The sequence below is a fragment of the Sphaerodactylus townsendi genome, linkage group LG17 (assembly GCF_021028975.2).
Source record: "Sphaerodactylus townsendi isolate TG3544 linkage group LG17, MPM_Stown_v2.3, whole genome shotgun sequence".
NCBI classification, from domain to species: domain Eukaryota; kingdom Metazoa; phylum Chordata; class Lepidosauria; order Squamata; family Sphaerodactylidae; genus Sphaerodactylus; species Sphaerodactylus townsendi.
Window position 1 is genome coordinate 617,670 of NC_059441.1, and position 15,880 is coordinate 633,549.

The 15,880-nt window shown below is 47.4% G+C and overlaps 1 protein-coding gene across 1 annotated transcript in view; it reads left to right on the forward strand.

The window, feature by feature from the left end:
- Positions 1 to 4,881, forward strand: part of LOC125424637 (AP-3 complex subunit beta-2-like) — a 34,922-nt gene extending 30,041 nt beyond the window's left edge. The window contains exons 16-17 of the mRNA XM_048482041.1: positions 3,278 to 3,416; positions 4,338 to 4,881. Of these exons, the coding sequence (XP_048337998.1) occupies positions 3,278 to 3,416; positions 4,338 to 4,488 (290 nt within the window). The 3' untranslated portion in view covers positions 4,489 to 4,881. The remainder of the gene's footprint in view (positions 1 to 3,277; positions 3,417 to 4,337) is intronic.
- Positions 4,882 to 15,880: the final 10,999 nt, after the last annotated feature.

Here is a 15,880-nt window from a genome sequence, read left to right on the forward strand (position 1 = left end):
GGTCTGGTAGATCTTGTCCCTCACTGGTTCTGGTGGGTTTTCTGGGCTGTGTGGCCGTGGTCTGGTGGATCTTGTTCCTAACGTTTTGCCTGCATCTGCAGCTGGCATCTTCAGAGGAGTATCACAGAGGTGTATCACAGAGGGAAGTCTGACACAGTGTGTAACAGACTTCCCTCTGTGATACACCTCTGAAGATGCCAGCCACAGATGCTGGCGAAACGTTAGGAACGAGATCCGCCAGACCACGACCACACAGCCTGGAAAACCCACCAGAACCAGTTGAATCCGGCCGTGAAATCCTTCAGCAATACTTGTCCCTGACGTTTTGCCTGCATCTGTGACCGGAATCTTCAGAGGTGTATCACAGAGAGAAGTCTGTTGCACACTTCTGGCAAATCTGGTGACTGGACACAGTGTGTAGCACACTTCTCTCTGTGATACACCTCTGAAGATGCCGGCCACAGATGCAGGCGAAACGTTAGGGACAAGATCTTCCAGACCACGGCCACACAGCCTGGAAAACCCACAACTGGGTGGGGAAAGATAATTGTAGGCATGCTTTATTTAATGGAAGTTCTGCCTCTGAGGATATTCTGATGCGTGCCCAGCTCTTTCAGGTTGGTGGCTTGCATACCTTGAGATGGGGTAGCTGCCGGGGCTTAGGGTTTCTGGGAGGGGCAGTACTGTCACACACACACACACCCACACACTTACAGGCATCCAGATGGTCTTATGGGTAGTGCTGTTGGGGAAGGGGATGTAGGCCGTGCAAGCAACTGTGAGCACTGGGTATGGGAGGGCTTGCAGGCAGGCAGCTGATGGACACGCTGTCCAGAGAAAGGCATCTGAAAGGGTGGGAAAGAGGCAGGGTGTGAGAGGAGCAGAGGTGGGGACAATGGCCCCGTGTGGTGTAGTTAAGAGCGGTTCTAATCTGGAGAACCTGGTTTGATTCCCCACTCCTCCACATGAGCTGCAGACTAATCTGGTGAACCGGATTTGTTTCCTCACTCCTCCGCATGAAGCCTGCCGGGCAACCTTGGACTGGTCACGGTTCTCTCGGAACTCTCTCAGCCCCACCTACCTTATAAGGAGTCTTTTGTGGGGAGAAGAAGAGAAAAGGAGTTTGTGAGATGCTTTGAGACTCCTTAAAGGAGAGGAAAGCACGGTATACATAAACTCTTCTTCTTCCTGGAAACTCTCTGCCCAAGGGGCCCCAACACCTGGAACTGGACCTGCTTGTAGATGTTTGTATCTCACTTGGATGCCCTTTTCTGCCTCTAGACAAGTGGTGGCGAACCTATGGCACCCCAGATGTTCATGAACTACAATTCCCATCAGCCCCTGCCAGCATGGCCAATTGGGAGTCAATAGGGCTGAGAAGCTGAGATGGGGTTGTCCAGCAGGGGCTGGCACTTCACCAATTGGCCATGCTGGCAGGGGCTGATGGGAATTGTAGTCCATGAACATCTGGAGTGCCATAGGTTCGCCACCATGGCACCTTCCTGCTCTTATGCATTGCTGAGCAGTTTTACAATAGAGACTCACTTGAGCTCTGCAAATAACCATGACTGGGAGTCAATAGGGCTGAGAAGCAATATGGGGTTGTCCGGCAGGGGCTGGCACTTCACTTTGCTGGCCCCTGTATGTAAAATGGCAGATCGCCCTGTTCGTGCCACATTAGAGTAGGGGCAATAAAAACCAGCTGTTGCGATACAAAAGTACAAGTTTGTATCTCTCTGGAGCCCCAGATCGCAGTTGGTGGATTTGAACACCCCTCTAGCTGAGATCAGTGAACAGCTAGATCAGGGGTGGGTGGAAGGGTAGAAGGCCAGTAAGCAGCTATGGGGAACCATTTAGCAGCTGCTGCAACTTTTGCAAAGAATTGTTGGGCTAGACTATCCCAGTCATGGCTTCACTTTTGCATTCGCAGGACCACTGAAGACCCCAATAACACTTCTACGAGGTTCAGATTATGTAATTTTGCTCGGTAGACTTGAAACAGTGCTGTGTAGTGGTTAGGAGCAGGTGGATTCTAATCTGGAGAACCCGGTTTGATTCTCCACGCCTCCATCTGAGTGGCAGAGGCTTATCTGGTGAACCAGATGTGTTTCTGCTCTCCTACATTCCTGCTAGGTGACCTTGGGCTGGTCACAGCCCTTCGGAGCTCTCTCAGCCCTACCTACCTCACAAGGTGTCTGTTGTGGGGAGAGGAAGGGAAAGGAGCTTGTAAGCCACCTTGCGTCTCCTTGCAGGAGAGGAAGGTGAGGGTATAAATCCACATTCTTCTTCCTCTTCTTCTTCCTCTTCTTCTTCTTTCTCTTCTTCTTCTTCTTCTTCTTCTTCTTCTTCTTCTTCTTCTTCTTCTTCTTCTTCTTCTTCTTCTTCTTCTTCTTCTTCTTCCTCTTCTTCTTCTTCCTCCTCCTCCTCCTCTTCTTCCTCTTCTTCTTCCTCTTCTTCCTTTTTTCTCTTCCTCTTCTTCTTCTTCTTTTTCTTCTTCTTCCTCATCTTCTTCTTCTTCCTCTTCCCCTTCCCCTTCCCCCCCCTCCTCCTCCTCCTCCTTCTTCATCATCATCATCATCATCATCATCAACCTGGTCAGCTCATCCTAGATGGCAGACCGGATGGAATTCAGGCAGGAAATGGCCTTCTCTTTAGGCGAGTGTAGATAGTTTTCTAGTTTCTAGGGCCCTGTTTCTAGTGGCCACTGATGCCATCCCAGCTATGACTTTAAAAAGATACCACATTTTGCATCTGTTCAGGATGGTAGTGATATAGACATATGATGGTGCAAATATGGGGAAACAGACACAGAAGTCATCCAGGTGTGGCTAGGAAGAGGTGGTGGCTGTGAAATGTCATATTTAGATTCCCTCGTTGCTGAGATTGCTTTAGCTGTTTACAAGCTGCCGCTTTCTCTTCAGGGCCAGACGAGAAATGTGTTGGCAGGCTTTTCCCGGGTGAATTTGCAGAGCCAAGTCAGTTATGTTTTGTTTTAAGCTTTCCAAATCTCAGGAAGCTGGTGGAGAAACAGAGGTGGGAGGAAAATATTTTACGTTTCTCAGCTGACAGCGCCACATTTGGGGGGGGGGGGGAGAGGCTGGGAATTTTAGCCCGGTGCATAAAGACAAAAGTTTGCAGCTGACGAATTTGTTGCCTGTCCCAGGAGGCAGTAAAGGGTTCTCTCCGACACCCCGTCCTGACCCAGCCGCACACTGTCTTAGAAATGGGTTTGCCTTTGGCCAGCAAATGTATACTGATGTCTTCTTCTGCCCTGCAGGAAAGCTGACGGGTATGAGTGAGATCACAGAGAAGCTGACCCTGCCCGAAAAATGCCAGAGCGACCATGTGCTTGTGCAACAAGTAACAGCCGCCGCCAACGTTAGCCGTGTGCCCTGTGGGTCGGACAAGGAATATCGGTGAGAAGCTGGCTCTGGCTGGTCAAAATGGCCGTCTCTTTTCCCTTAATACCATCCTTGTTTTCTTGGGCCATTGCCAGATCCCTCTGCTATTGGCTAAGCCCTGGTCTTCTCTGCCATTGGTTGAGATCCAGAGAGAGATTGGCTTTAGCTGGGCAGAGATTTCCAAGCTTACCTCTAGGTCCGTGGTGGCGAACCTTTGGCACTCCAGATGTTATGGACTACAATTCCCATCAGCCCCTGCCAGCATGGCCAATTGGCTATGCTGGCAGGGGCAATAGTAATCCTGCTATGGAGACCTGGGATTCACCATCCTGCTCTGAATCATCTGGAATTGTAGATATACAAGTTGTGTTGGTGTAACGGTTGGAATAAGCCCAAGCTTCGATGGGCTAAGCTTAGGTGGTTTTGCAGATGGAGGGCTGACTGAAATCACCAGCGTACCCCATTGGGTCTATTTCCCTTTTACTGTATGACCTGAATGTCCTGCAGCACCTAAATTCCTGCTATTTCAAAAACTGCAAATTCAGCATGTCCTTTGTTTGGAACTGGTAATTCCAGTGCTGAGAGATCCTAGTGTTAAGCCATGCTGGCATTTTGTTTTTCCTCACTGAAAACAAATAAGGAACAAATTTGGGAGGACGGGGATATTACTACTTATTGTGTTAAGCCATGCTGGCATTTTCCTTTCCTAGCTGGAAATCAATTTGGGGGAGGGGAGGGATGTTCATCCTAACTTCCTTTGGCATAGCAAAGAAAAGATGCCATGTCTGGGAGAACTTGGTCTACCTGCTGCATACAATCACATTGCAATCCTTGGATGGAGCGAGAGCAGGGGTGTGGGACGAGGACTGTGAAAGTTGCCTTTCATTTAAACCATCACCCTTCATCGCTTCTGTGTGGCTTTTCCCCTTTGGGTAGATTTGCTGCTAAGACGGTTAGCAGTGGAAGCCTCATCCTTATCACCCTGGAGAAGAAGGCCGGAAATGCGGCACACCTGACCATCAACAGCGAGAAGATGTTGATCGGCACCATGCTGGTGAAGGACATCATCCACTCCTTGACGCAGTAACCTGGGCGGCTTCTCTCTGTAGCCGTGGCTGCTTCCAACAACCCACCTTTCCTTCCTTTTCTGTCCGCAGCCAGTCCGTGGTTTGGCCCACTGCGTCCCTGTCCCCGGCTTGCCTTGCTATGTTATGTCCCTGTGTAAAGTACAGGTTGAGTCTAAAGGAGGGGAGCAGGGAATAATTCACCATAGATCATGGAGAGCCGACACTGGGGTGGGAATTAGCACAGCAGAAAATAGAAGGATTTGGGGGTTCTGGGGAATGCTGAAGAATTTGTTCAGTTTCCTTTGCTGCACAGGGGGGTGGGTCTGTTCCGTTCCTCTAGTTTCTGTTTTGTGGCTGTATTTATTAATGATAATTTGGCGGAGACGTTTCAATAAAATTCTTCCTGCAGCTGGCTCTACCGGTTCTTCTATATGGAGTAATCAGGGTGGAAGCTGAGAGTGGAATTTTGAGCAAGGGGTCTTTGGTCGATTCCGCACTTGCGTGATAGCGACCTAAGTTCAGCTGCGTTCGACCTAAGTGCTCCGCACAACCACTGGGATCGGCGATGGTTTTATTACCAGCTTAAGCCCCGTGTAGCGGTCACATTTCCGACTCCAGTTGGGGAACTGCTACTTTTCAGGAACCCGCTCGAGAACTCAGCTTTCGATTCCGGTAAAAGTCGCGGGAATCTCTGATTGCCAGGAGTCCCTCATTCAAGCCAATACTGCATGACACACAATTTCCGGCGATACCAATGTAGCGGCCAATCAAAATGCCACCTTGTCCCTCCACATTCCTGTAGCGGTTTTTTTTTTTTTTTTTTTTTTTTTCTAATAGCGATATTATTGAGGATGAGGCGGAACATGGCCGTGGGAACAGTAGCCAACTTCAGACGGGAAGCTGGCCGAAGAGCACAGAGATGATTCAGCCCTCGATCTGGGATCAAAGCTGGTTGCAGTAGGGGAACAACAATGGCTTCGACCTAGGTTAGTACCCTTCTCAGGGAACTGGGTCGAACCTATTTTACTCGTGTGCGGAATCGCCCTTTTTGTCATCATTTCCTCCCACCCTACCACACCCTCCTCAGTGTATTTGTCATCCATCATAGGTCAAAAGGGCAAAGACAGGAACTATAAACATCAGTCAAAGCTGACGGCTACCGGATTGCATCTTTAAAAATGCATCACCGGCATATAATATTGATATTTGTGCAGACTGGAAGGCCTGGATGTACATACTGCGGTCCTACTCTCACATGCTTTTTGGTTTCCAAGTAATAAGTTTTGCACAATCTGTGACGCCGTATTTGCAAAGATTAAGCAAAGGTGTGTACGTTCTTGATAGGCACAGAGCAAGTTCTGTCCTCAGAGCAAAAGGTCTGACCGGTTTACAAAAATAACCATCCAAAAACTTCGTCAGTGCTCAGAGATTTATTGTTGTCGCAGAATGGGAACTCTCTCTCTACAAGCAGGCAAGAGGAGGTTCAAAGGGCTGAGTGTCAACGTAACATAATTTATACCTCCACAAAACATCCCTCCCTGCCTTCTGGCCATTGGTTTGGGTCAGGAAGACGTACAGACTTGGTCATCATCTCCTCACCTTCTATCCACCTTCTTATGGTCCTCCCCTAAATTTAAAATCATCTTGCACAAAGGTTGTCATGTCAACCAACGGTTGCTATATCAATCAAGCCTTTGTCTGTGTCTTTTGTAACTTTCTGCCTTCCACCTTATCTCTGTGCTGCGAGGTCACAAATTCCAACATGCTCTTACCAAACTTTCTAAAAAGTACAGCCTGTGTTTCCTCTGTGGGTTTCTCCTCCATGCTTTTCTGACTAATACATTTTTCTTATAAAGTGTTTAATCTTTATAAGTGAGTAAGTCGCTTCTAATATATTTGGTGTGATTAAATATATTTTGGCTTAAATACATTATAAGATAATGTCCCTATCGTTCTCTTCCTGTTCTCACTGGAGAATGGCTTCCTCGCAGTTTAGTGAATCTGCACTTCATGCTTCCGGCTATCATAATTGATAGAACCTGGGTGCAAAACCTGATAAAAGGTTTGCTTAGCAGAGTTGAATGATACACGCAGCAGAACTGTTAAGAAAGTTACTTCTTTTTATGTAGAGTTTAAAAAGATAAGGCAGGCTACAAAACATATATACAAAAAAGCAGTAAAAAAACTTGAGTGCATAAGCACTGGCACAAAACATACACAGCTATATTAGGAAGAAGAATCATACACAATAACGTGAATGAATGAAGAGAGAGGTAGCAATAGTAGGTAGGGAAGAATGTAGAAGCCAAGCAGAGGCATAGCTAGGGAAAATGGAGCCCGGTGCAAAATCTGAGTTTTGCTGCCCCCCTCATGTTTGTTTGTGTTTTTTGTATTTTTTAACTGTTTTTTCAGTTTTCGGCCTGCAGGGGGAGCAGTTTTTAGGCTAGCAGCATCAAAATTTCAGGGTATCTTTAGGAGACTCTCCTAATGATACCAGCCAGGTTTGGTGAAGTTTGGTTCAGGGGGTCCAAAGTTATGGACTCTCAAAGGTGTAACCCCCATCTCCTATTAGCTCCCATTGGAAACAACGGGGAGTGGGGGGCACCCCCTGGACCAAACCTCACCTAACCCCCTGAAAATTCCCTGAAATTTAAAAACTGCACCCCCTGCTGGCCAAAAACTGGAAAACACTAATGCAAAAAACAAACCTGAAATTTTTGCTGCCCCCCCACCAGACGCGTGCCCGGTGCAACTTGCATCCCCTTGTAGCTCCGCCTCTGAAGCCAAACCCCAATTAAGCACCTGGCAAAGGTCACTCCAATTAGGCAGCTGCTCAGCATTAACCCAAGGATGCAAGTGGTATTGCTCCTACAAAAATTAAATATACATGGATGCCAAATACTCTTAACAATAATTTCAAAAGGTAGGTATGTTGGTCAACAGTTGAATCCAGTAGCACTTTAGAGACCAACAAGGCTCCTGGGGTATGACCTTTCGAGAGTTAACACTCCTTTTGTCTTATATCTAACAAAGAGAGCTTTTACTCTCAAAAGCTTACACTCCCAAAACCTTGTTGATCGCTAAGGTGCTACTGGACTCAAATCTACCTTTTCTATCCTATCATGTTAATTATCCCTGTACAATCTGTAAACAGTGAGTGTGGAAAAAGTAGGAAAGCTCTCAGTATTTCCTGTTGTCATTCAGACAACAGCTTCTGGCTTCCTCTTGTTTGTCTTTTCCATTTCCCTTTCAAAAGGGAACAGTGCAGGCCACCTTATACAGAGCGAAACCAAATGTGTCATGCTTTTTCTTAGAACTTTTTTTTTAATGGGAGCAGCAGTGGCGTAGGAGGTTAAGAGCGCATGTATCTAATCTGGAGGAACCGGGTTTGATTCTCCGCTCTGCCGCCTGAGCTGTGGAGGCTTATCTGGGGAATTCAGATTAGCCTGTACACTCCCACACACGCCAGCTGGGTGACCTTGGGCTAGTCACAGCTTCTCGGAACTCTCTCAGCCCCACCCACTTCACAGGGTGTTTGTTGTGAGGGGGGAAGGGCAAGGAGATTGTAAGCCCCTTTGAGTCTCCCACAGGAGAGAAAGGGGGGATATAAATCCAAACTCCTCCTCCTCCTCCTCCTTCTCCTCTTCTTCTTCTTCTTCTTCTTCTTCTTCTCACCTGCATATAGAAAGATATAATATCAGGGAATGCTTCTGCCTGTTAGTTACCTCCCTGGAAAGAATTTTGTTGTCGCTGTGGAGGGCATTCAAACATGCAGCTATCTGAACACAAACTGTGCACAAACTATTGGCTAAAACCTTGCTTCCCAGCAAAGAACACATGAGGTAGCTCCTACAGACCGCCTGCCAAGCTGGAATGCCCTGCCTTGGCTTGGGAAAGCGCATCCCACTAACGTCAGACCAAAGTGATGTTCTTAGGGTTATGAATTTTGAGCAGCTAGACTGAAAATACATCAGCACAGCAGCAGAGGGAGAGAAAGATAGTCATACTGGATATATTGTCGAAGGCTTTCACGGCTGGATTCAACTGGTTCTGGTGGGTTTTCTGGGCTGTGTGGCCGTGGTCTGGTGGATCTTGTTCCTAACGTTTCGCCTGCATCTGTGGCTGGCATCTTCAGAGGCGTATCACAGAGGGAAGTCTGTGATACACCTCTGAAGATACCAGCCACAGATGCAGGCGAAATGTTAGGAATAATAAGAAGAAGAGTTTGGATTTCTATCCCCCTTTCTCTCCTGCAGGAGACTCAAAGGGGCTTATAATCTCCTTGTCCTTCCCCCCTCACAACAAACACCCTGTGAGGTGGGTGGGGAGCTGAGAGAACTTCCGGCTGTGAACTAGCCCAAGAATCACCCAACTGGCATGTGTGAGGAAGTGTACAGGCTGATTTGAATTCCCCAGATGAAAGCCTCCCACAACTCAGCGGTAGAGCTGGGAATCAAACCCGGTTCCTCCAGATCAGAGTGCACCTGCTCTTAGCCACTGCTCTTAGCCACTACGTCACTGCTGCGTGGTCCATCAGACCATGGCCATGCATCCCGGAAAACCCACCAGAACCGGTCATACTGGAGTTGCATCAAGCAGGCCTTTCTGAAGGATGACGTACTCTCTGTCAATCGCTGGGGTGCTTTTTCCTATTTAGGACTGTATCTTACCCAGTTTTCAACCCAGAGGTTATCATGCACTGACAAACACTATGGTGTGCATACTATCGTTCTGCTCGGCCAAATTCACAGCCTCCCTCCTATCTTAGGGCCCTCCCACCGGAGGAAGAGCTTCAATCTTGGCTGAGCAGAGTTGTAGAATAAAAACAAATAAAGTGCAATTTGCCCTTTCCAGGCCAGGATCCTGTCATCAAGTAAAGGGGCACTAGCGTTTTCCCCTTCTCATTTCAGCCGGCATCAATTTTCCCAGCCACCTCTGCCCAGGGAAATTGGCACGCAGTTTGGGACACTGAGTGCCTTAGCCTAGAAGTCAGTTGAGCTTTAATGTACTCCTCCTTCACTGAAGGAATCAAGGTACAGTGGAACCTCGGTTTTCGTTGGTAATCCGTCCGAAAAGAATCGATGATAACCAAAACCAAATCATCTAAATTACATTGATCATCCAAATCATCTAAATTACATTGATTTAATGTCTGAGGCTCATGAGAAGTTGTTCATATCAGCTTTAATTAACATATGGATATCACAATAGGTCTCCAGAAAGTTTGTGTATAATTTATCCTAACTTAGTGTATTGGATGCCTTGTTGTATTGTTGTTTATGAAACGAACATACTGTATGTAGAATTATTTATGCCTAATAAAGGTTTACTGTACTGTACTGAAGGAATCAAGGTACAGTGGAACCTTGGTTTTCGTTGGTAATCCGTCCGAAAAGAATCGATGATAACCGAAACCAATGAAAACCGAGGCAAACTTTTCCATAGGAATCCATGTAAATCCAGTTAATTCGTTCTAGGCACTCCAAAAAACATACCAAAAACACATTTTTTGGGTGAATAAACATAGTGTTTAATCAGTGGTGGGATCCAAAAATTTTAATAACAGGTTCCGATGGTGGTGGGATTCAAACAGTGGCGCCGCCGCACACACACACCTCCAGTCCCTATTGGGCAGGGAGGTTGCTTTAGTAACCCCTTCTCGGCATTCAGAAAAAATTAGTAACCACTTCTAGAGAAGTGGTGAGAACTGATTGGATCCCACTTCTGTGTTTAATGCTGAAAACAGTAACAAACAATAGCACTAGGACCAGCTTCAGAGCCAGTGGGCCAATGTCACACCAGAAAGCTGTCCAAAGAGGTCTGTTTCTGACGCCTCTTTAAGATTTGTCTGAAATGGGGCAAGACATTGTCATTAAACAAGTTGCAGACACGGCCTGCAACAGCTTTGTCCGGGTGATTTTTCTCCACAAACCCCTGCACCTGACTGCAAATCGATGAAAACCGAGAAATTTTTCACTGAAAAAAATAGATGAAAACAGAAACTGATGAAAACCGAAAACAATGAAAACCGAGGTTCCACTGTATCCGAGAGGTGTCCAGTTTCCAAGAGATAACAATGCCCTCCGAAGTAGAGTCCTGCTTTTTCTATCCAATTGAAGTCCAGTGGTCCTATAAAGGGGTGACTACGAAATGAAATCATCTGCCAGCTACCAAAGGCATAATGCTGAGGAAAAAAGAAGAATCGGGACAAGACAAAGCAAGGAAATTTGGTCTAAAAGGACTCTTAAAAAGATTCCTTGCTGATCCTCAGAGAAGGCCAGAGCCATGAGCAGTGAGTACTCCTGTCCCTGGGGTCCTGTCCAAAGAGCAAGTCCAGCAAAACAGAACAGGTCCTGTAGTGGTGCCAGATTAGAAATTCGCCCAGTCATCCAACACCGAGAGCCAGCGTGGTGTAGTGGCTAAGACCAGGTGGATTCTAATCTGGAAAACCGGGTTTGATCCCCCACTCCTCCACCTGAGTGGCAGAGGCTTATCTGGTGAACCACATGTGTTTCCGCACTCCTAAATTCCTGCTGGGTGACCTTAGGATAGTCACAATTCTTTGGAACTCTCTCAGCCCCACCTATCTCACAAGGTGTCTGTTGTGGGGAGAGGAGGGGAAAGAAGCCTATAAGCCACCTTGAGGCTCCTTACAGGAGAGAAAGGTGGGGTATAAATCCAAACTCCTCCTCTTCCTCCTCTTCTTCTTCAGCTGGCTCTGAAGAAGCTTGGTACTGAAAATAAAAATAAGACGAATATATCCAATTGGATAACCAGAAAAATAGCATTCTTAAATGGTCCCAGTGCATTTGAGGGCTTAATGGAGCAGGATACAGTCACGTTGTTGAAGTTATAGCAAGTCTGAGGCTCATTCCGCACATGCAGAATAATGCACTTTCAAACTGCTTTCAGTGCTCTTTGAAGCTGTGCGGAATAGCAAAATCCACTTGCAAACAGTTGTGAAAGTGGTTTGAAAATGCATTGGCCCTGGCGTGTCTTGAGGGCCTGAGAAGTATGGCTTTGGGGGTGTGGGTGGGTAATCCCTGAGGGGTCTTGGGTAGGACCCTTTGAATCACATCGTAGCAATTTAATTGCTTTGTCCAATTAGCTATGGGTTTTTTTGCATATCTCAAGGGCATTGCACTGACCGTTCTGCGACACCAGCCAAGACTTACATTTTGGTATGCATCCTAATCAAGCCGGTTTCTAGCATGTTTGAAAACACAACTTTAGTAAAAGGCTGTATGAATTCTTGATGCTGTGTTTTAAATTAAATTTTGAACAGCCAAAGAACATACCGATCCGGTAGCCTTCAGGGTTCATTCAACAAGATCCTTTCTGCTGGGTCTGTAATCTCGTCAGTTCTTCACATCAGCATAAGAAAAAATCGCGAATAACTTCCTAAGTGCAATAAATATTTCAACAAAGTCAGCATGCTGTGTTAAGTACATTTTTGCTTGGGTAACTTAAGCAGCGGTAATAAAACAGGCAAACTTGCCATTTACATGCACGAAAACAATGGCTGCGTAAAACCTACGGCCCAAAATCCATGCGTCAAAGACATTTGAACTTGTGGGTCATGGTACCAAAAAGTCTGAGACCCAATGTTTGGTGGTATTATACCCCACTGAAGTTCCTTCCCTCAGCAAAGTTGACCGTCACCCCCAAATCTGCAGAAATTTCCTAACCTGGAGTTAGCAACAAACATGGTCCATTTAACAAAATGGCAAACTTCCAAGGACACTGAAAATTTATCCACTAATGCTGGAGTCTAATTTATGCCCCATAAATTTAAGCCAGGTTAACAGGGAAGTATCTCCCCCCTCCTCTCCCAGCCCCACCACTAAATTATACACAGGATGAGAATTTTCATCTCAGGCCTACAGGCCAAGGAAAGGCCTTTCATTACTTGTTTACATTTTGCCAGTTGTTGTCTTTGACACTGAAAGGCCAGGCCTAGGCCAAGAAGCCTACATTTGCAAGACTGCCAGGCCCAATGCCCACCTTGGCCTTTGAAGTCAGCGGGTTAGAAATTAATCATTGTCCTCTCCCCCAAATTTTCCGGAATTCCCCTACCCAGAGTTGGCAAAACTTATTCCTAACAGGATTGTTGTGAAAACAAAATGGAGGAAAGTGGGGGTTTTTTTTTGGGGGGGGGGAGCAAGGTGTAAACAAATAAACATGTCTTAAGAATGGACACACTCAGGAGTGGTTGTTGTGCATTTTTCCCAACTGTGGTTATGGCACATTTATTTTTCCTGGGGTCCAAAACGCGCATTTATTTTTCCAAGGGGCCAAATGACGCATTTGTTTCTCCTGGGGTCCAAAACGCGCATTTATTTTTCCAAGGGGCCAAATGACGCATTTGTTTCTCCTGGGGTCCAAAACGCGCATTTATTTTTCCAAGGGGCCAAATGACGCATTTGTTTTTCCTGGGGTCCAAAACGCGCATTTATTTTTCCAAGGGGCCAAATGACACATTTATTTTTCCTGGGGTCCAAAATGCGCACTTATTTTTCCAAGAAGCCAAATGACGCATTTATGTTTCCTGGGGTCCAAAACACGCATTTATTTTTCCAAGGGGCCAAATGACACATTTATTTTTCCTGGGGTCTAAAATGCGCACTTATTTTTCCAAGAAGCCAAATGACGTATTTATGTTTCCTGGGGTCTAAAATGCGCATTTATTTTTCCAAGGGGCCAAATGACGCGTTTATGTTTCCTGCGGTCCAAAAGGACTTTCATCACGTGCCCTTCGGGGGGGCCCTCACGTGCGTAAACCTCACGAGCCCCGAAGCGTCTTAATTGCACACATGTGCCCCCTTTTTTTAAAGCACCCTCCCGCCAAGGGACCGTCGATCATTTCCTCCCCGCCGGTGGCCGAGGTCCTTTCCCCCCTCGGCCCCGGCTGCCTTGCATTTTTCGTTTCTTTGCAAAAACCGTGCATTCAGCCCCGGCCCTCCCTTGCGCGCGCAGGCGGGAGGGAAGCGCAAGTCGCGTGTCCACATGGAGGCGTATAAATCTCCCGGCCCAGCCGTCGGCGTGGGGTTGCCGCAGGATTGGCTCGAGATGGCTTTTGCGTCCCCGGTGAGCGGTGGGGTGGGGACACCCAAGCGGGGGTCACCGTAATGGGTTGCAAAAGCCAAGCTTAGGCAGTGCAGGCCCCGCTTCCCCGGAGGGGGCTACCCAAAGTTTATCTTGTGGGCAGTGAAGCCCCCCCCCCTCTCTCTCTTTCCAAGGGCGGTGAGGGGGGGGGGGGATTGGTTCAACTTTTAATTTTTGCAAAAAAAAAAATATCGTATCGTTCTTAATAGTTTCATAGTTGCAAACGCGCGTTTTGCAAACCTGCGCTGAAGAGTTTGCTTCTCCGTTTGCAAGGCTGCAAAGGCGGCTGTCCGGGGGTATGCAACCGCCCCTGAATGCTCCCGTCGGTGTTTGCAACCGAGACGAGCTGCTAAAGGGGGTGGGGGTGGGGGTGGGGGTGGGGGCGCCGGGTTGGCTCCCAGTTTTCAGGTTTGACCCGGACTGCGCAATGTCTCCTGCATGTCTGCACGCGTTTGCAGCCCGCATGGAGGCTCGGCTTTTTAAGCCTGGTGCACGAACGACTGGGCGTGAGTGGGCCTGTTTTGCTGGCGAGCCGCAGGTGATTTAGGGCGACCGGGGAGGGATTTCAAGGCAAGGTACCTTCCAGAGGCGGTTTTGCTATTGCCCGCCTCTCCTGTGCCCTCCAGGCCTCCCATTCAAATTTCTGAGTGTGTGGCTGGGCCAAGGTCAGCCAAGCTTTCCATGGCTGAGTGGGGATTCGAACCTGGGCGTCCCAGATTCTAGTCCGGTGATGGCGAACCTTTTTGAGATCGAGTGCCAAACTGGAACCCAAAACCCACTTATTTATCTCAAAGTGCCAACACGGCAACTTAATCTGAATACTGAGGTTTTAGTTTAGAAAAAAATGGTTGGCTCCGAGGCATGCGTTACTCGGGAGTAAGCTTGGTGGTAGTTGTTGGCTTTGCTTTGAAGCAACCATGGAACTCTTCAAGCGGGTGAATCACGACCCTAGGAGGGTTTACTCCAGGGGTAGGGAACCTGCGGCTCTCCAGATGTTCAGGAACTACAATTCCCATCAGCCCCTACCAGCATGGCCAATTGGCCATGCTGACGAAGAGCTGATAGGGTGGATTCCTAATTTATCAGGCGGGATTCTAATTTACCTCAAAACCCGGCCCATTGCCAGCCAAAGAGCTTATTCCCAGGTAAAAGATCACGCTTTAGTTCTTCACATGAAAATCAGTGGGGTTTAACAGCACTTAACAGGGTTACCTACACTGCTTCCCCAAAACTAGGTCTTAAGTTTAATGCTAATAATCGAGCCCAGCGGCCCAGGCCAGCCTAGATGTGTGTGGTGGGGCGATTCCCCCCCCCCCCCACAACGAACTCTGTTTGCGCGTGCCCACAGAGAGGGCTCTGAGTGCCACCTCTGGCACCCGTGCCATAGGTTCGCCATCACTGTTCTAGTCCGACGCCTTAACCACTGCACCATGCTGCCATTTTTCAGTCTCTCTCCCCCAATCCTCAACCCCTTTTTCCGTGTCTTTCTCTTGTTGATAGAAAAAGGAGCCCTCCAGAACTGCCAAGGAAGTAGGGTGGAATTTTGTAGGGTCTTCCTTGCGAGTTTTTGACGACCCCACTTTACTTTTAACAGCAGACGGAAAGTATTGGTGGGATGGGTGTCACAAAAGACCACCCGTTGCTCTCCAGCTGCAATGATCTAAAGTAGGTTATCATTCACAACTCATAAACATACAATATATTCCGTTTTATGTACCAATTCTTGTTTCATAAATAATTGGTGCATAAAACGGGCATATGTTATATATTAAGTTGTGAGCAGGATAACCTACTTTAGATGATTGCCGTCGGAGAAAAACTTAACTGCAGGTGATCTTTGTTACTGTGGAGACGTGGATGCTGCACTCAATTGCTTTGTATATTGGGATGGGTGTCACACCATTTAAAGGGGACTCTTCGGACACCAGAGTTTGAAGTGACTTTAGGTGTGGAGTGCTATACCTTTTTTTAGGGCAGTAGATCTGTAGTGGTAAAGGTTTAGATTAGTGGTGGCAAACCTATGGCATGGGTGCCAGAGGTGGCACTCAGAGCCCTCTCTGAGCACAAAGCTAGAAGATACCAACATCTAGGCTGTGGCCTGGGCCGCACTAGGCTTCGATTATTAGCGATTGGAAACGCTAACACCTAGTTTCGGGGAAGCAGTATAGGTAACCCTGTTAAGCGCAGTTAAACCCCACTGATTTTCATGCGCTGAACTAAAGCACAATCCTTTACCTGGGAGTAAGCTCGGTTGCTGGCAATGGGGCCTGCTTCTGAGTAAACCTCCTAGGGTCGTGATTCACCAGT